The sequence below is a fragment of the Callithrix jacchus genome, chromosome 2 (assembly GCF_049354715.1).
Source record: "Callithrix jacchus isolate 240 chromosome 2, calJac240_pri, whole genome shotgun sequence".
In the NCBI taxonomy this organism is placed as follows: Eukaryota; Metazoa; Chordata; class Mammalia; order Primates; family Cebidae; genus Callithrix; species Callithrix jacchus.
Genome location: NC_133503.1, coordinates 24,159,980 through 24,181,570, shown reverse-complemented (window position 1 = coordinate 24,181,570; position 21,591 = coordinate 24,159,980). Strand labels below are relative to the sequence as shown.

Below are 21,591 nucleotides of genomic sequence, written 5' to 3'. Positions count from 1 at the left end.
ATATCTACCAGGAAAGTGATCACAAGGGCACTGTCATTTTATAAATGAAAAAACTAATACCCAGAGGAGAGAGTTACTAGTCTAAGATCACACAGCAGTTATGTAACAAACACTAGACTCTATTCCAGGTCTCCAATATAACCCCCAATTCTGCAGCACTGTTTCTCATTCCTTGACTTGACAGGACATAACACCTTGACCTGCATCCTTCCTCAGTCCCTGGCATTGTTCCAACAAAGCTGATCTGAGATATGCTAGCACACAGGAAACCATTCCAGCGCAGTACAAAAGGTTCTATCCCTTCTCCTACCCACAGTGTAAAATTGAGCAAGCCCATTCTACTATCTGGACTGCTAATGATACCTTTCAGAAGCTAGCATTTACCAAGAGCTTACATAAAGCCAAGAGCTGGCCAGGTGCTCTAGTTATTGCTTACCATCCACTGCCCCATAACAGCACTTTATAGAGAGGGTCATCCTGAGACTGTAACATCAGAATCACCAATCTAAGAATGTAAAGTCCCTCATCCCTGGATTTGCTAAATCAGAATTTCTGATTGCCTAATAATATAAATTTCAGCCCATTTTCAAAATGACTCTGTTGCTCACAAAACTTTAAAGTTTGCTGGTTCACTAGGTGATATACTCTTAATTTTACTGCTGTCCTCTAATTTTACTGATGAGGCCCAGGGAGAAGTAACAAATTCAGTTGCACAGCTAGTTAGTGGCAAGCCTGGGATTTGAACCCAGGTTTTTTGTTTTGTTGTTTGTTTTGTTGTGAGAGTTTTCAATGTTTGACCCAGAGTCTAGCTATTTTATTTTTTGGCAAAGCATCAGATTATCAGCTGGGCTTGATGTTCCTTCTTATCTTCCTAAATTTATAATTTTCTTCATTTCCCAACTCAACTTGCAGCTTATGCTTTATAAAGTTAGCAACTTTCACTGCCTACCATCATCTTCAGATCTCAGAGCCAAGGGTAATTTGGTGTTAGAATGGAAAGGGAGTGATATTTGACAATGCTGTGTCAAATTAACAGCAATTCTAACAAGAGAGTTGAGGAGTGAGAGTGGATGGCACATTTGACAAATACTCACTGGGGTAATTCACCGTGTAATTGGCCAAACACACAGAAGCCATCTGACTGCAGCTGCACGAGGGATCCCTGGCTGAGGTGAATTCATAGTTCCCTGTACATCTTAGACTCCCCCTGGGGGTTTAGTCAGCTCCTTGGTTGAAATTGATTCAGCATTCTGAAAGGGTAGTGCACACACATGCACACACTCACACACACACACACACACACACACCCATTAATGATAACTCTTCTGGCTTTTACCAAATAGATGAAGACAATTTAGCAGACCTGGAGAGCTATCTGAGGTTCTTGGAAAATTCCTTCCCACAGCACCTGTTTTATAAATCCTACAGTCATTGACTTTTACAACTTTAAGGGATCTAAGACATTATCTAGCCCAGTGCTTGTTCGGTTTATTTTTAACATGCGTAAAAGTGACCTCCCTAGGATCTTATGAATGTGCAGATTCTTACTCAGTAGGTCTAGGGAAGGCTTGAGATTCTGCATTTTTAACAAACTTCCCAGAGATGCCAAAGTGGCTGATCTGTGGACTAAACTAAATAGCAAAGACCCATCCCAGGAAACGTAAATGAGCTATACCTTAAGTACCAGCTCAGAATGACTCTTGGTTGCTGCCTTGAGAACTGCACTTAGGATTCTGCCATTGACTCTGAGACCAGCTGGTCAATTAGCAGTGCCTACCTAGGTTTAAGAACAGGAAACCTACCTGAAGATATTCTTTCACTTTTACATTCAGAAATCAAAACTCAGAAATCTCAGTGACTTGCTCAGGGTCACATAAGCAAGTTAGTGGTAGAACTAGGACTAAATAAAGCTGGAATATAAATCTAGAGTTCTCTTTCTGAGTTGCACATTTGAATCACAGATTGCGTGTGAAGCTGTTTTAAAATATCTTTCTTCAGTTCTATAACTGGCAGCCATAGAATCCAATTTGGATTCAAGAAGCCAGGTTACTCAGCCTAGCTCAGTCTCTGAAAAGCTCTGCAACTTGGTGGAAAAAAATTTCACTGGACCTTGTTTTATTATCCATGAGAATGAGGAAGTCCATGCCTGGTATGTCAAATTTATTCTAATGGTGTAGATGCCGAGGAGATCAAAGATACGACAAAACATAAGGAACGTGCACAGAGGGCAGTTTTGTTTAAAATGCTATAGGATAACATTAAGCTTTCTTTGAAGATTATCATTTTTTGAAAAAGATATAAAAATATATATGTGTGCATGTACACACACGTGTATATGTACACAAAAGAAACTGTCATCCTCCTAGGTTGAATTTTAACTGAAATTATTGCAATTTTGCATTTGTGATAATGCAAATAAGGTTCCTTTGATTTTCCACTCACCTTTAATGTGTCTGGCTTGTGAAAAGCTTGCATAAGCATGGGAAGAAAAAGAGAGAGAGAAATGAGCAAGCCAGCCAGAAATGTTAATTATTTCTTGTTCTGAGATACGGTGGCTTCCAGTAGCAACAAGGCTTCATGTTTCTCCATTCATGTCCAAGTGAGATGGAGATTTATTTTTATACAAAGTCTCCAAGAAAACTTTCCTTTCATTTCTCTAATTTTTAATTTTAATTTTAAGTTCAGGGGTACATATGCAGGTTTATTAAATAGGTAAACTTTTGTCATAGGGGTTTGTTGTACAGATTATTTTATCACCCAGGTATTAAGCCTAGTACCCATGAGTTATTTTTCCTGATCCTCTCCCTCCTCACACCCTGCATCCTCTAGAAGGCCCTAGAGTATGTTGTTCCCCTCAATGTGTCCATGTGTTCTCATCATTTAGCTCCCACTTATATATGAGAACATACAGCATTTGGTTTTCTCTTATTGCATTAGTTTGCTAAGGATAATGGCCTCCAGCTCCATCCATGTCCTGCAAAGGATATAATCTTGTTCTTTTTTTTATGGTTGCATAGTATTCCAGGGTATATATATATGGAATACATTTTTTTTTAGTCTATCATTGATGGGCATTTAGGGTGATTTTATGTTTTTGCTACTGTAAAAACTGTTGCAATGAACACACATGTGCATGTGTTTTTATAATAGAAAAGTTATATTCCTTTGGGTATATACCCATTAATAGGTCTGCTGGGTCAAGTGATATTTCTGTCTTTAGGTCTTTGAGGAATCACCACACTGTCTTATGGTTGAACTGGCTATTGGCCATATGCATGTCTTTCAAAAAGTGTCTGTTTGTGTACTTTGCCCACTTTTTAATAGACTTGTTTGGTTTTGTTTTGTAAATTTGCTTAAGTTCCTCATAGATCATGGATATTAAACCCTTGCTAGATGCATTGCAAAAATGTTCTCTCATTCTGTAGGTTGTTGACTGTGTTTGATAGTGTTGTTTGCTGTGCAGGAGCTCTTTAGCTTAATTACGCCTCATTTGTTAACTTTTGCTATTGTTACTGCTTTTGGTGTCTTTCTCATGAAATCTTTGCCTGTGCCTATGTCTTGAATTGTACTGCCTATGTTGTTTTCCAGGTTTTTATCATTTTATGTTTTACATTTAAGCATTTAATCCATCTTGAGTTAATTTTTGTATATAGTGTAAGGAAGGAGTTTGGTTTCAATCATCTGCATACGGCTAGGCAGTTATCCTAGCACTATTTATTGAATAGGATTCCTTTCCCCATTGCTTGAGTTTGCCAGGTTTGTAGAAGATCAGATAGCTGTAGGTGCGTGGTCTTATTTCTGGGTCCCCTATTCTGCTCCATTGGTATATGTGTCTGTTCTTGTTTGAGGAATTGAGGAAACTGCAGCTTGGAAAGGTTAAATATCTCACCCAAGTTCACAGTTTTGTGACCTTGACTTTCACCCAGTCAGCATTTAGCCTGAGCAGCCCAGCTTCAATGCTCATATTCTTAAGTGTGTTACTACTGCTTCAGCAAAAAGAATGTGAATTTTTACAGGGTCATTGTAAGAGTTTGTGCAGTCCAGAGGAATGAGTGTTCTAACATGGAACCCTCTCATTTCAGTAGCTCTTCCTAAAATGTATAGTCAGAAAGTTGTAAAGTTAAAGGGTTGTAAAGTTGTGAAGTCAGAATGTGTCCAGAGGGAAAAGATAAGATGCCTTGAATTGTTGTGCAGATGCAAACGTAAGGGCCTCCTCTAACTTCCTCTTACTATGCATAGGCCCCACAGCTCTGTGTTCCCTCTGATGCTACCCTTATGAAGGCCCAAGGTCACCTTTATTCTCCACCCTTCTGTGCTCAGACCAGGATCTCTGTTTTGTCCACTGCTTCTGTCCTCTGTGTTTGTTTATACTCCCTAAAGGTCTTTACCTGGAAACAATAGGAAATTTCTTTCTTTTAAGATGACATATAAAGTCCAAGGAGGCAGTGTAGCATTAGTCTTAAAGGTGAGTTCTCAAAATCACTTAGTACAAATCTTAGATCTCCACTCCTTGTGCTACTTTTAGCAAGTAATTTAATCTTTCAGAATCTGTTTGTTCATTGATGCTATGAGGGTTAGTTCGTGTACCTACTGCAAAGGATTGTGATGAGGAATGTAGGCACATATAGAGTGCTTTTAACAGGTGCCTGGAATATAGTGTGCATGTCCACTAAATATTGGCTAATGGTATTATTACCTTTTATTTCAGCAGATATTTATTGAGTCCTTATCAAGCATGCGCCTTGCCCTCACAGTGACCACATTCAAATGTGAAGACATAGCTTAAACAAATGCCTTTAGAAGTAACATATAATTATAAATGGAAATAAGAGCAGTGAAGGAAGTGCCTACATTGCTATAACAGGGCACCTGATCAGATAAGGGAAGATCAGGAAAGACTCCCTCATGGAAAGAGAATTTGAAATGAGATCTGAAAGATGGGAGCTGTGTAGTGGTCAGGAAGGAGAAAGAAGGATCCTCCTCCTCTTAATTATATGATGAAGCAAATCTTAGAAATCCCCTGGTTCTAGTCAAACAGCTGCATATTATTTAATATCAACCATGCAGTAGTAAGAAAATTGTGCGACCCCCTTGTAGACCCCTGCCTGGTACCCGACCCCAAATAACAGCTCAAGAGTTGGAAGCCGAGTTCAGGTTTATTGGGACCAGCGGGCAGGCCAGAAAAGGAAGGAGATCGGGGGCTGGCTGCGACTGCGCAGCTGGGGTAGGAGGGTTTTATAGGGGGGTGGACGGGGCGTGGACACAGGGCTGGCGGAGTGTCGTAGGAGCTTAGGATAGGCTGTCCGTCTCTGGGCAGACTGCTGAGGTGGCTCAGAGGGTTAAGTGTCGGTTCAGGATACGCCGAGGCTTGGCGGGCTTTCCTGCTGCGATGATTGGCTGCTTGTTGTTGCTGGGCAGAACAGAGCAGGCTTGGCGGGCTTTTCTCAGGGCAGCAGGAAGCCTGGGGGGAGGGTGGGGGCAAGAAACCTGGGGGAAAGATGGCGGGACTTTCTACCAAACAAAAATGACTTCAGCTTATAAATGCTTTTTGTAATTTGTCATTTGCCATACATATTTGTTATAAAGGCATTTGTTCCATAATCACACTGCCCTTAGCATTGGTTATTTTGCCTTTGCTGTACACAGGGAGCACAGGCTTACCAGTGTACACTGAGTTATTTTGACGATATCATGTTTTATTAATTAGTGCTGAGTCAGTTCCCCTCAGTGCTTCTAATTTTTTTTAAGCACAGCTACTAGATCCAATGCTAGCTGAGTATTAAACGTCTGTCAAAACTTTTTCTCACGGGATTTAGTAATCCATGTGATTCCATGTATCCTCCCCATCCAACTCATCTCTGTTAAGAGATCTATTTTGGCACTACGCTCATGCCCCGTGCTATTCAAGAACCAAATGTAACTCGGAATCTATACAAGCAAAGTCCACTGGCTGTGTTTCCCCACGCCTATGAAAAAGAAGGCTGTTGCTTCTCTGTTAACCTTTTGTTCTATGTTCACTGGGAGTCCTGCCCATAAGGTTTGCATTAGGTCAGTTTTCTGGCTTCTTGGCCAAATAAATAAAAAACAAGAGGAGGTAGGAGTAGGAATATATGGAAAAAATATCTCTGATACATCTGAGTAGCACTTTTTATAGTCTAGATGTGGTTTTTGAAGTCTCTGAACTTAGAAATTCTCTTTTTAAGTCAATATCTTCCAGGGAGAAGGAGTTGTCAGATTTTTAGATGGATTCAAATATTAATGCCTCACCTCAGGAGGACAGAAACCAAACCTTGGCTTCTCTCTTCCAACAGAAAACTAGACGCAGGTTATAATTTCCCTCTTGCCCAGAACTGAAGCAATGACTGATTTTGTATGTCCAACCCCATTCTCATTACTTTATGTGACAAGACTGATGTCAGTTTCAAAACCAATGAAGAAGAGAGAACCATGAGTCTCCCAATGACCTGGGAAGATTTGGATGACAACCTTTAAGTCAGTCATGACCTGTCAGTAAATCTTGAAACGTAACATGATCCACTTCCACATTCATTACTCACTGTCATAGATTTTGGAGGTTTATAAAGGGGAAAGGAGTATGGCTGTCAGCCACCCCTTTTTCCTCTTAGTGATGTGCACTGTCACCATCCTTGACAATACGTATAATCCCAGCGGAAAACAACCTAGCTCCTTGTCTCCTAATGTTTGGCTCTCCCCACTGCCTTTACTCCTGCGCTTTAGAAATGGTTGACTGACTGGAATGTCTCCAGTCTTGTGGAAAGAAACCAAAACAAATGTCCTCTGTGGTGTTATTTAAAAATGGATTGGGATACTATGAATTACTAGTTAGATGATGTGTACAAAAGTCTTTAGCAAGTCATCATCCATAATGCTTTTGAGTTGTGTGAACAAGCTAATGAAAAGCTTAGACCAACTGTCTCCCTCCAGGTTGGGATATTGTTGAGTCAATAAGCTAGATGAAAATTAAACTAGAGCAAGCCTTCACCTGTCAGGATGTAAGCTCCTAGGTGTTAAAACTTCTTTGAGTTATCAGGATTGGGTAGGCAGATTCTCATACATACCTCCCTGAAACTTGTCAAAAATAGGATTTGAGGCTTATGTAAGCTCATTGCAAAACCGAACTTCATTCTGCACTTCCTGAGGGTTCATAATAATTTGAAGCCAGTGCCTTCTTTGAATGAAAGGAATGTCTATTAAAATTGATATAGCATATAATTTTCTTTCCTTTTTCCTTCTTCAGATGTTTACAATCTGATCTCAATCTTTTTCCCCATACAATGAAGATAAATGCCTACTTTCAACCTTAATTGAAACTAATAGCCAGTACTTTATAATAAGAAGCACCCAGAAATAATTCTAGCCTTCTAAAAAAAATTATTCAATTTATCATTCCTTTTATTAAATGTGCTTTAATAATATTAAATGTAACAATTTGAATATATTCTTCTCTCCCCAAAAATTAATCCTTCTATCTCAGTCTAAACATTCTTATTCTTTTTTCTTTAATTTTTTTTTTATTTTTTTATTTTTAGAGATGTGGTTTCACTATGTTGGCCAGGCTGGTCTCAAACTCCCGACCTCATGATCCGCCCGCCTCAACCTCCCAAAGTGCTGGGATTATAGATGTGAGCCACTGCACCTGGCTCCTCAATATTATTCTTTTAAAAAAAAATCAGTGCTCTATAGTTTATTTACCATTCTTCATGAATTCCACATAAATTAACACATATGTAGAAAGGGACCATTTTCCAAGAGAAATGAATTCGATGGGGTGAGAGTAAAAGGAATGGAAAACACCACGCCACAAAAATTTAGGCAGGCTCCTGAAGAATTTCTAATGCAACTATGGAAGTTGCCACAGCAAGGCCTACACAGTGGTGAAAAGAAATACTAGCACTGGATCAAGATCACAGCAAGGAGGCTACAAGACTATGGGATTTTTTGCCAGACAAATTTTTCTTAACCTTCATTCCTCCATCATACCATACGAGTTTTAAAGGCAGTTAGTAATTGTACATTAAATGAAACTGGAAGGCAAGTTTTAAATAAATTAAATCAAAAAGGACTTTGATGCAGCAGCTTGTAGGCTAAACCCTTAGACTAAGATGTGATTCTGGCCACCATAATATTTAAAGTTTGGAGTTTCAGTGTCCTTCAGAAGGGCTTTTGTTTTGTAGTCCAGTTACTCTCATGAAACTATCTGGATATTTTAGCAGTATTTCCTGTTTACTTTCCAGTTTTGAACTCCCGATTTTTATTGCTAATCCTCCATTCTCTTCAGCACAGAGATTGGGGAGTCAAAGATGTTGACCTTCCCTCGCTCTCTTAGAATTTCCATTTCAAATTCTGATTGAGTGAACTTTCTTTGACCTCTTAAAACACTAAGTGCATGGTAGGTAGTCTCAGAGTGCTGTTCTTTTAGAAAGAATGCGTTGGCTATTCCCAGGGGATTAACAGTCCATTGCCTAAGCATTTCAAGTCACTCGGGTCACAGTGCCATTTCATGGAAGATAAAACATTGTCTCCCACCCACACACAAGTCACAGTAATTAGAAATGTCACAGTTAGGATTTCTTAGATTTTTACAATTTATCACTCTTCTCTGGATGGTATGACTGGTGAACTTGGATTTCAGGTAGTCCCACTTCCCCTTCACAAGGTAAGCATGTGATGTTGTTAGGTTATTGAGGGATTTGAGTTGTTTTTCTGTATATGACTATAGACTGTCACAAGGACATCTCTCCAGAGGATGTTATTACCAAGAAGAAAGTGGCAGGAAGCGAAGCAGCATGCCTAAACCAAAATTGGAATTAACTGATTATTATACAAGAATAAGTCCCGCCCTTCAGGGTTTAATACAATATATTTTAAGCAAAATGTAACTCTTATTAACCAAGCATAGACACAAGAGGGGAAAGAAAACTTAATCCAAAACATTTAACATGATGGTTGTTAGAACCATCATCACATGGGTCAGTCTGGAAAATAATTCAAGTCAACAGGGAAGTCCATTTTTCTAACCAACAGAACAGCTGATTCAGTTGATATACATAATGTCCTCATTCACAGAGGATCATTTGGAGAAGGCCCTGGAATGTTAGTGCAAATAAATCAGTCAGTTTCTCAAAATTTCAGCATTTGATTCTTGATTGATAAGCACAATAACTCCAGATAAAGCATGATTTCCAGAATAGATAGTTGAATGGGAAACAGGAGACTTCTTTGTTGGCATTGGCGTGCTTAATAGAGCCTCTTCAAAAAACCTTGTCAGGAATGGATTGGGAGTTAAAGCCAGACTAGAAAGCAAATAGTAGAGACTCTTGTACTGAATCAAGGCCTGCAGCATAGCTCCTTGTAAAGGCAATTTATTTGCAGAGAACAACAGTTTATTTGCCAGTCTACCTCTTCCTCCCCTCCCTTCATTTACTTTTGCTTCCTCCTCTCTCTTGTTTCAACTACTATCAGCAAAATTCTCATGGCCCCTTGAATAGGCAAAAATGCCAAGACAGAAAAATTTGATAAATATTTTTCTATGTTTCCAGGGCAACAGAGATTGTCACATGGTCCTTCTGATTGGTTAAAGGGAAATTGTCTCTCATTAATGTCCTCATAAAAAAAAAACAAAAAAAAGTTTAGTGATTTCTCTTACGTCTCCACTGCTCAAGTGAAGAGAATGATAATTAGGAAATCCATCTGGGCAAATCTAAAAGGGCTAGTGTGGAAACTTGATTTTAAGGATCAGCTAAATTCATGTGACAACTACTATGCCCTCCATTTGCTAAAACTATGTCCCCTAAATATAGCCTGGTACAGAGAAGGCACACCAAGACCGAATTCGAAACTGAGGAAAGTCTTGAGAATGCAGTTGTATAGTTTGGTAATTGGGAGCAGTAACCTTGGAACAAACAAGTTAAATGCCAGCTCCATTACTTACTGTGTAACTCTGGGCAAATTGTTAACTCTCCCTAATTTTCAATCTCCTCATTTTTAGAATTGGAGTCTTAATCATCCTGTTTATAGGGTTGTCAAGATCAACATTAAATAGGACAGTTGTGTGGAGCCTTTAATACAATGCCTGCCTCCAGTAAATACTCAATAAATGGAAGCTAAATGTGTTGTTCTCTGAATATAAAAGCTGCTTTTCAGCTTGGCGGTGTGGACTGTGGTCAGTCTCCAGCTTGGGTATTACTTCTCCGGCCTCTGCTGCTCCTTTATTTGAAACCATGCTGTCCAATAGACTAGCAGTTTTCCAAGTGTGGACACCAAGCCAGCATCTCAGCGTCACTTGAGAACTTGTTAGAAATGCAAATTACTGGGCTGGACACGGTGACTCAAGCCTGTAATCCCAGCACTTTGGGACGCCGAGGCAGGTGGATCACGAGGTCAAGAGATCGAGATCATCCTGGTCAACATGGTGAAACCCTGTCTCTACTAAAAACAAAAAAAAATTAGCTGGGCATGGTGGTGTGTGCCTGTAATCCTAGCTACTCAGGAGGCTGAGGCAGGAGAATTGCCTGAACCCAGGAGGCGGAGGTTGCGGTGAGCCGAGATCACGCCATTGCACTCCAGCCTGGGTAACAAGAGCAATACTGTCTCAAAAAAAAAAAAAAAAAAGAAAAGAAATGCAAATTACTAAGATTCATTCCAGATTTACTGACTTGGGAATCCTGGGAGTGGAGACCTGACTTGTTTTAACGAGGCCTACAGAGTATTCTAATATGCATTCAAGCTTGGGAACCACTGAAATAGACTATCACTCACCCAACCACTGCTTGAGTCAGGCTTCCCTGGTTGATTTTAAGACAGCCTGGAGGCAGCATGGAATATTATTGCATTAAGATAAACGTCAATAACCCAGAATTGTTATACTGTCCTATGACTTATTTGTTGTAAGATTTCAAGTAATTCTGTTTATTTTTCTGAGCATCAGTTTCCTGACCTGTCAAATAGGAATCTATCCTGTCCTGCTCTTGTTCTGCTATGGTGTAGTAGGCTTCCAAAAAAAAAATTACAAAGTACCTTATGAAAACAGATATTTCAAAGGGGAAAAAGGAATGAAAATTGCTATTGAATTTAACATCCAGATTTGTAAAGTCATTTTTTTATATAAAGAGTAAAAGAGATTAAAATTCAATAAACTTATGGGTAGTTTACCTGCAGGCTTTCCACTTTTACCCTTTAAAACACATGTAAAAGGCCCTGTCAATCTCCTATAACTTTGCTTTTGACCTTGTAATTTTGCTCCCAACACAGCTCACACCTTTTGAAGTGAAAAGAAGAATAATAAACAAGACAAGGGAAAGAAAGGGAAATGAAGCCAGTTTAGCAGTCAGCCACTAAAATTTAGCGTCAGCTATGTTCTCTAGGTCCCAGCTTAAAATATTGATATCCAATTCTATTCTGCATACTGAAGATGGTATTATATATATATATATTACACTATGTATAAAATCTCTAACTAGATTTTCCCAGTTATAATAAACTTTGAGTTTTGCAAATTTTTATTATAAATTAAATGCCTCTAATTTCTGTCCTGCTCTGGCTATACTGTCTTATAAAGTTGTTGAGATCTTTAAATGAGGTGAATTGTATCTCTTTATGATTCTTTGGAACTCAAATAACAGAAAACTTAAGTAATACTGGCTTAAGAAAGGAAGAGAGAAGGGAGCAGGTGAGAAAGGAATAAAAAGGAAGAGGAAGAGGAAGAAGAGGGAGAGAGGAAACGAGGAAGTGAAAGGGGAAGGAAGGAAGATAACAAACTATCTTGCTTAGTATCAGCAAGTCAGGTATGTCCAGATACACACACAAGGCACCATTAGGTAATAGATTCTATATTTTAGTGTTGGCTTCTTTCTAAATTGGGATCTCCTCTTACAGTTGAACCATCTCAGCAGATTCTGTTGATCTGGGGCCACTCACTTCCAGGTGTAGATCTAAGGAGAAAATTTGAGAGTCTTTACTCTGGTATTCTGACCTGAAGGCTCATGGCATGCCAAATAGCTCAGAAAAGGTCATGTACCCACCACTGAGTCAATCATGGTGTCAGAATGGCTCTGATGGGCTTACACCCACAGCAGAGACACAAAAACTGAAAATGGGGAAGTGGTGATTTCCCAGACAGAAAGGGGAGTGAGTGGTGTTTGATGAGCAGGCCAAGTACAGATGTCTATTCTCTTTACTTGCTAGTGCTGCAGTTATCTGGACTCAGAAATTTAGTGACATATTTAACTCTAGACACTCTTATCCACCCCTCATTAAGGAAACTTTTGCAAGCCTTCCATGCCCTTCTAGTTGACTGCCCCTACCATGCTCTGAGAGTGCCATCTTTTATGAGCCATGGAATGCTGCTGGGATTATCTGGGTGGCTGCTATGCCTCAACATAAGAAACTATAAAAATAGCTGATTCTCATTCTTGCTCTGTCACCTATTCAGTATGAAAACTTGTATTAAGTTTCTTAACCTCTCTATGTCTTATTTTCCAAATATGAGATCAGTGTGTGCCCCAAAGGGATACTGGGATAACTGAAAGATGTCAATATGTAAAACAGTTAGTTCTGGCTTCTAGTTGTACTCACCAAGCGCCTTTCTCTAGGGTGAAAAAGGGACATCTTATATGGAAGTAGCACTGTGGGAAATACAGTTTACAGATCTCGGGTACTTGAGCATGCTGCTCTAGCAAGAGACCTGTATAAATAAAGACAGAAGCCTTAGAGCAGGGAAGGAACTCAAGAGGTGGTCTCAGAAGTTCCAGTCCTTAGGCTGGTGTTGCAAAGTTAAATCCATCTTATTGATGACTCACAAAGAGGTGAAGTGAGTTACTAAGAGTTTGCAAAATTAATTCCATTAATTAAATATTTACTCATTGAGCATCTGCTATGTGCCAGGTGCCATGCCAGATGTTTGGGGTTGCAATAATGAGTGAGAAAAGTTTTGTGTCTCTCTTCATCAAGAAGTGTAGTATGGTGGGGAAGACAGAAATAAAGTAAATGATATGGGCACGGGCAAAGACTTCATGGCTAAAACACCAAAAACAATGGCAACAAAAGCCAAAATTGACAAATGGGATCTAATTAAACTTAAGAGCTTCTGCACAGCAAAAGAAACTATCATCAGAGTGAACAGGCAACATACACAATGGGAGAAAATTTTTGCAATCTATCCATCTGATAAAGGGCTAATATTCAGAAACTATAAGGAAGTTTAATTTACAAGAAAAAAGCAACGCTATCAAAAAGTGGGTGAAAGATATGAATAGATACTTCTCAAAAGAAGACGTTTATGTGGCAAAAAAACATGAAAAATGCGTATCATCTCCGGTCATTAAAGAAATACAAATTAAAACCACAATGACATACCATCTCCTGCCAGTTAGAATAGCAATCATTAAAAAGTCAGGAAACAAGAGATGCTAGAGAGGATGTGGAGAAATAGAAACACTTTTACACTGTTGGTGGGAGTGTAAATTAGTTCAGCCATTGTGGAAGATAGTGTGGAGATTCCTCAAGGATCTAGAACCAGAAATACCATTTGACCCAGCAATCCCATTACTGGGTATATGCCAAAAGGATTATAAATCATTCTACTATAAAGACACATGCACATGTATGTTTACTGCAGCACTAGTCACAATAGCAAAGACTTGGAACCAACCCAAATGCCCACCAATGATAGACTGGATAAAGAAAATGTGGCACATATACACCATGGAATACTATGCAGCCTTAAAAAAGGAGGAGTTCGTGTCCTTTGCAGGGACATGGATGAAGCAGGAAACCATCATTCTCCGCAAACTAACACAGGAACAGAAAACCAAACACTGTCTGTTCTCACTCATAAGTGGTAGTTGAGCAATGACAACACATGGACACAGGGAGGGGAACATCACACACTGGGGCCTATCAGGGGCTGAGGGACTAGGGAAGGGATAGCAAGGTGGGGGCCTAGGGGAGGGATAGCATAAGGAGAAATACCTAATGTAGATGATGGGTTGATGGGTGCAGCAAACCACCATGGCACATGTATATCTATGTAACAAACCTGCACATTCTGCACATATATCCCAGAACTTAAAGTATAATAATAAAAAAAGCAATTGTGTTTTAAGGGTGAAGTATTCTAATGATATAAGAGACACTGAGGAGTAGCAACACTTCATAAATTAATACAGGTGTTCCATACACCTCACCTTCCCCACCCCACCACCCTCCTACTTCAGCTTGCAAGAGCTCCAGTAAGGCTGAGATGACTTTTACCTACATCATCACTCATACCTGTACACCACAAGGGCAACATACTTAATTTTCTTGTAGGTATAATTATTTGTTGTCTGGGGCCATGTCAGTGGAATCAGTAAGTAAGTAAGTAAGTAAGTAAACTTCATCTATAGCGTGTCATAATAATCACCTTTTCCTGGCGCTTGAGTTTTCCAAGGTTTTCTGCACATATTTTATTGTAGTTTGTCTTCCCAAATCCTACTCTTCTTAGTCCACAGAAGAAACCTAGATTCAAAGAATTAGGTAATTTTTCCAGGTCAAAAATAACAAATCAAAGAGCCAGAACTACATTCTTCTGACTCTGACTCCAACCCCAGTGTTCTTTCTGGAGACTGTTACTCCCACTAGGATGCAGCAACAATTCTGTCTTTCTCACCACTGTTATCTCTGATACTTGGCACAGTGCCAAATACCCACTGATGTTCAATCAATTTTTTTCAAATTTATGAATGAAAAAGCAGTAACGAATAGAACTTTATGAATTACCTAATTTAATCCTTGAATTTGGATAATGAAACAGAAACCCAGTAAAATTAAATAAATTACTCAAAAATAAATTGTTTTCAGCTTTAAGCAAGTTTCCCTTGGTAGTAAAAACTACCAGCAGTTTTTATTATAATTGTTATTTCTATTTTAGAGTTTGAACTCAGCCAGTTCTGGTATCAACTGATAACCCTTCTTATTGTAATTGCTCAATAGAAAAGCAAATATCCTGGTAGTTAAAGAAGGGAAACTAATGAACAACATCATGCATAGTGGACAAAGAAATTTTGCAAATTGAGTTATTTTCTAGGTAATTAAAGGAACAATTCACAACCTAGAGAAGAACAGAAAATGAGCATACTGTTGAAATAACAGTGAAGGATAGGTGTCCCATTTCCAAAAGGTTTACTTTCTATAAGTGTTAGAAAGGACTCCCCACTCCCAGCATTTGTATTCTAATGGCCAAGGTTTGAATTCCAGCTCCACCATGTAGCAACTATGGGGCTTTGAGAAATTTGGTGAAGGCCCTCACCTATAACATTGGGGAACTAAATGCCATTTCCAAGAGATGTCGTGAGCATTCAGTGAAACAGTTGCTGTGAAGCACTGGTACTTAAACCTTTCAATGCTTTCTTTTCTAGGTCAAGGGAGCCCCCACTTAAAGCCATTACCTGGTCCTTCCTTGGCAGAGCTTTTATAGCATTTATTCAATTTTGTTTCCAAATCATATAACTTTTACAAATAATTTTAATAATATATTGGTTTAGTATTTCCTCTAAGCACAATGATAATATAAAGCAAACATACAGAATGTCTGATCAGTAGGCAGAGATTAATTGGTCAATTATTATGTCAGCATATTTTATAGTTTCTATTCCTCAAAAGATTTTAGATTTGAATTTATAATACATAAACATTAAACCACAGTTGAAACTTAATTGTTAATATATAATCTTAGCAACATTCTTTTTTGCCTTTTGCATAATTCATGAAGTTCAGAGCATTGTTTCTTCCAGTTAAATGTTTGGTTATATGCCTTGTTTCCATATATCAACAGAACCTATCATTGACCATTTTTTCCTTATAATTTCAGAAATTTTACTGGTAATTGTTATATCTTGATTCTCCACCAAAATAAATATGCTTTCTTATTAATAAAAACTTGTTCCATCTAGGTTTTATTATCTGTAGCAGTTGAGGCCTCTTTAAAATAAGGCATACAAATCTTCTCTTCTTAACACAAGAAAGAACATTATGTCACAATTTAATGTTTGGGAATCATGATATCTATTTATCCTTTGCTTTTAGCTTTGTAAGAAGTAATTACCCAAGAGAGATGCTTTGACTATCTGCATAGCCAACTAATTGTACTCCTGAGGCCCAGAATCCAATTGAGCACAGTCAGCTGCAGGCTGGTTGCTTCCTCTCTAATCCTACCTTCTTCCCTTTCCTCTTCTCATTCCTCCCCAACAACAGTGGATCTGGCTGTTAGGCTCCTGTTTTTGAATTTCTCATTATTCTGAATACTGTGGTTACTTTGGCAAGTCACATGTGTCCTGCATTTGTATTCTTCACACTATTTCTTTATCCTATTTATATTGACATTGCAAATTTAAGGTGACATCTCATAACTGGAGATTTTAAGAAACATCAATTAGATGAAATTGTACCCAAAAAATGCCTGACATAAATGGGCAAGTACTTGATAGTTACCCACTATTTTTAGTTCTAGTTTTGTTATTAATTCATCTATAATTAGGCTACTATTGTGAGCACAATTCAGTAATTAATGTCCTAACACTGTTCAATGCCTAGCACAGTTTAATTTTTATGTGTTCATATCAAGACTATAAATTCTTCAAAAGGGTGCCATGCCTTCGATTTCTCTGCACGCCCTAAGTAGAACTAATGAAAATGATACTAGCAACAGTCTATTATGTAATTACATCATTACAGCAATCCTCTAGGGTTGGATTATTATATCATTTAATAAATGGGGAAACTGAACCTCAAATTGCTTTAGGGGTAGAGTCTCAATTCAGACTCTGGTAATGTAATCTCAAAGGTAGCTCTCTTTACCACTATTATAAATCCCTTAAGTGCTGATCATAGTGCCTTGCCTAGTAAGCACCTGTAAAGCTTCATTGTTCTGATTGTCTTTTTGATTCTTCTCCCTTGCAGATGGACCCCCATGAGAACATCTTACTGAGCACTCTCGAGATAAAAAATGAAATGGCCACATCTGAGGCTGTGATGGGACTTGGAGACCCCAGGAGCACAATGCTAGCCTATGATGCCTCCAGCATCCAATATCGGAAAGCTGGGTTGCCCAGGCATAGTTTTGGCCGAAATGCTCTGGAACGACATGTGGCACAAAAGAAAAGTCGCCTGAGGAGACGCGCCTCCCAACTGAAAATCACCATCCCTGACTTGACTGATGTGAATGCCATAGATCGGTGGTCTCGCATATTCTTCCCAGTGGTTTTTTCCTTCTTCAACATCGTCTATTGGCTTTATTATGTGAACTAAAACATGGCCTCCCACTGGAAGCAAGGACTAGATTCCTCCTCAAACCAGTTGTACAGCCTGATGTAGGACTTGGAAAACACATCAATCCAGGACAAAAGTGATGCTAAAATACCTTAGTTGCTGGCCTATCCTGTGGTCCATTTCATACCATTTGGGTTGCTTCTGCTAAGTAATGAATACACTAAGGTCCTTGTGGTTTTCCAGTTAAAACGCAAGTGATTTGTACACATGCTGGCAAGACAGCCTGAGTGCTCCATGTTGTCTGTTTAGTATGCAGCCTACTCGGAGGGGAATAATTTGGAAGATATTCTTAGAAGGCTCAATAGCATTGTCAGTCATTTGGTCATAACCAGATACTCCCCATCTTCCTTTTTAAGGTTGGCATGCTGTTGAGATGGCATTGTGCTTATGAAACATTATCTGTAATGCCATGCAAACATGTTACTTGAAGATGGTCTATGCCTGTCTTATTAAAATGGTAATGGTGTCAAGGGAAGATTATTCCCACTAGATTCTAAAAGATTCTCATGTGATTGGAGCAGGCTAGGGGAATCAAGACAGAGACTCAGGAAACTGATTTGGCCAGTCTCTTTGCTTGAGCACAGAGAATCAACTATGGTGTCCTTCATCTTGGCATTTAGAGGTGAGGAGACTTCTGAACATCATCGTGCATGGTGGCCAAGGAAATTTTTGCTAAAAAGCTATTTCCTAGGTGGCTAAAGTAAGAGTTAACAACACAGAGCAGAGAATCAGAAACGACCATTGTAACAAAAATCAAGCAAGCAAGCAAGCAAGCATGACCCTTATCAGCTCCACACAGAATCTGGTCTATACCTACTGTGTCTAGTGGCAAAGGGCGAGTAAAAGGGGTTGTTTTTCCAACATCACAAGCTTTGACAGCATACCTGAAGAGGTTTTTATAGTTTAATCAAAGATAGCCATGAAATACAAAACTTAGAGAAATGAGAATTGTATTAGATATTCAGGTTAGATTCAGAGTCATTCAAATATACAAATATAGAGCACAAACTAGCAAACAGATTGTTTTTCTCAGACTATGTCAGCTGTCTTTGCAATTTTTGTCCCTATAATTTTACTTCTGAATTTAATAGGGTATTTCAAGAGAAGGATTTGTTCATCACTTTAAAGAATTCATGGTCCTCTCCAGCTTTTTTTGCTTCCGAAATTCTGATTATATTTTTAGGAGACTGGCAAAGTAAGGCTTTGGAGAGATTGAGTGAACTATATTTTTGTATGTGCAATGAAATTCATGGTTCTATTTTCCACAGGAAATAATACTTCAAGGAGTATGAACACAAGGAGAGTTAATTTGTGAGTTCATTGAGTTTGGGCTTGATTTACTTAAGAGTGCTTTGGTTGTATATATTGCAATCTGCCTAATCAAGGAAAATATGAAAACTAGTGGAAAATAACAACAAAGCCACATTAACACGATAAATGTTATGAGCCTCAGTTGATAGTGCAGAAAAATATATAACTGTTGACCAGGCAGACATGATGGGTTTTCTTTTCTGCTTTTAAATTATGTCATTGTGCTTCTTTCCATACTAATTGGACATATGCATTCATATGTTGGACAGGAAAGAGAATAAGCTAATATGTCATACTTCCATCAATATGAGGCTTATATATTGCTTTTCTTATAGAAAATAGCAAATTGCTAAATTTTTCTTCAAGTTTAATTTGACTGAATTTTTTCTTGGAAGATGACTTTGCTATTTCTATTTTAAAAACAAAGAAACCTCTTCTTTTTAGAGTAACATCCCTAATTGTGCATAGTAACCAGTATCCGCCTGTGGATAATGTATGTTTTCTTGATTTTTTATTTCCTTTATGATTCAGCAGCTTGGAATATGATGGAGTACTATTGCCCTTGCATTCCAACTGTCCAAGAAAGACAATCTTTATCCTTCAGCTTTCTGAATTTGCCCCAAAATGGGATGGTATTTTTGTTTCACCAATGTAGGAAAGCTTGGCTCTTATATTTTGGTTACATAATCTTGAGCACCTCTAAGTAAAATCTTTGGGCAGAATCTGATCAAGATTCTTCTCGTAGGCTCGGAGTAAAGATTCCTCATGTTTCTTCAGGGACATACTTTCTCCTAGGCAATCATTTTGGGGCATCACACTAAGTAAAGTGCCTGCCCCTTGTAACCAGGGGGTAAAGTTTGAATAAAAAACATCAGGAAGGAGCATATTGATAACTCAGGGGAACAACTCCAAAATGCCATTCTGAAAAGGCTCTTCTATAGACAACTCAGAGCCCAAGTGTAGAAGGGGCCTCTTATGTGCAACCACTGTACAAGCCATAAAAATCTTTGATATTGCCATCTATGATTATAACAAAATTTTAGATGTCAACGGAAGTCAACAGAGCAATCAAGAACAAAGTGAAGAGAAGCATCTTTGCAGCTTGAGCCTCAAAAGCATATAACCAGGAATTAATTTCTGCTCTCAACGATAAGAAACAAGGCAAAGGAGAAAAGATGGGACCTTAGAAGCGATGCCGTAGAGTGAAAAGCATACATTGGCACTCAGTAACCACAGAGATAGAAACAACTGACTCATCCTCTCCAGAAATAACCATAGATGTAGAATTTATTCTTAAATATATGTTTCATTGAATTGAAATGCAGTCATCAAATGTGAGGGGGTGGGGGCTAGACCTGATAAGTCTAGGAAGATCAGTCAGCTTGATAGCCAGTTGTTAAACTAAAGGACCACAAAGGTGTGTTTCAGTAGTTCTGATACGGAATTACTATCAGTTTATACATATGTATAGATTTTCTTTTGATTATAAACAGCCAGATAGCCAGCAATTAAGGTGTTTTTTCATCTTTGTGAAATTCACAGACAAATATGACTCTAAAATGCACAGTCTACATGAAAATCTTTGATCTCAATCTGTATATATATATATTGTACATGACTGCTAGTAGGTATGAAATGCATTTCAGAATTGAAAACTCATGCAACATAATCATGTGTTTGCATAAGGAATGTTAAAATTCTTTCTACTGCAATTTATTAACAGGGGAAAAGACTCAAGCAGTGCCATCTAGACCTTTTCTCATTTCTACAAAAGCAGTGCTAAGTAAAATAATAATAATAAAAACGGTTTATGAACCAAAAGACTTTACATTCTAGCATTAGGAACACACAAAAAAATCTGTCAGCTTGCAAAAGCACAACACATAAAGAAAGAGCAGTGGAATGCATAATGGGAAAATGAATCACGTTTATATAAAGCAAGACCTGCATTAAATTGGCAACTAAGACAATTTCCATTTTCTATAGGTAACTGTGTTCCAGTTTAATGATTACCTTCATGCTCAACAACAAAAATCACAATGCAACATTAACAAAAACAGGTCTTACAACATATCTACATGTATATATGTGTATATATAGATCCATATAAACATACATACATATATATGCATTCATATGTTGGAAAACAAAAGGAATAAGCTAATATGTTTTGTTTCCTTCATTAAACCAGTATATGAGTATTTTTAATTTGGCAACCAAAAGTCAACATATTGAAATAAGTAATACAGGGTACTGAGCATTTCTCTATCAGCAAATCAATGCCTACAGTTTTTATGAACCATTGCACAGTTTAACTCGACAATAGTACTGTACCCCAGAACATCAGAAGTTAAGTAGTTGTCACATTGCTTGTCCTATTGCTCTCTTTTTTAAGGAGACAAATAACATTGTCCATTGGTGATTCAAAAACAAAAATGTCTTAAGAAAATGAAAAATGATAAAAATTCCTCCAAAGAGGAAGAAAAAAAAATAACTAAACCCCACCATGTTGGTTACGGTGAAATACTAAGTACTCAAAACTGTAGCAATCATGCCAATTGGCTAAATGTACAGAGTACATATAATGTGAGCAACCATAACTTTCACTGAGCGTGTGTAAATATTAAAACAGATTTCTTAAATATTTTTAACTTCTCATTTGTATTTTATGGTAAGGAAATGTGCTAATTCTGTTTATGGCTTAAATTGATGTGTTATAATATGTAAATAATTAAACATGCTGTAAATGAATAGTCAATAGATACAAATAATTGTTTAGTTTTTTTCTTAATTTTTATTTATTTTTTACAAAGTACAGTTACTGCAGTGCCCCCAGCAGAGTAATTTAAACACCCTTTTGTATAAATGGTTTGGGAATCCCAGACAGAAGGGTTTCAATTTGCTATCACACACACAGTCGCATACAGTCACACACACACACTCAAACACACATAA

General features: G+C 38.1%; 1 protein-coding gene across 3 annotated transcripts in view; it reads left to right on the top strand.

Annotated features, from left to right (window-relative positions):
* GABRB2 (gamma-aminobutyric acid type A receptor subunit beta2) overlaps positions 1 to 21,092 on the top strand; it is a 261,265-nt gene extending 240,173 nt beyond the window's left edge. For all 3 annotated transcript variants that reach the window (XM_035284254.3, XM_035284274.3, XM_035284292.3), the window contains one exon: positions 16,957 to 21,092. In XM_035284254.3, the coding sequence (XP_035140145.1) occupies positions 16,957 to 17,304 (348 nt within the window). In that variant the 3' untranslated portion in view covers positions 17,305 to 21,092. The remainder of the gene's footprint in view (positions 1 to 16,956) is intronic.
* The last annotated feature ends 499 nt before the right edge of the window (positions 21,093 to 21,591 follow it).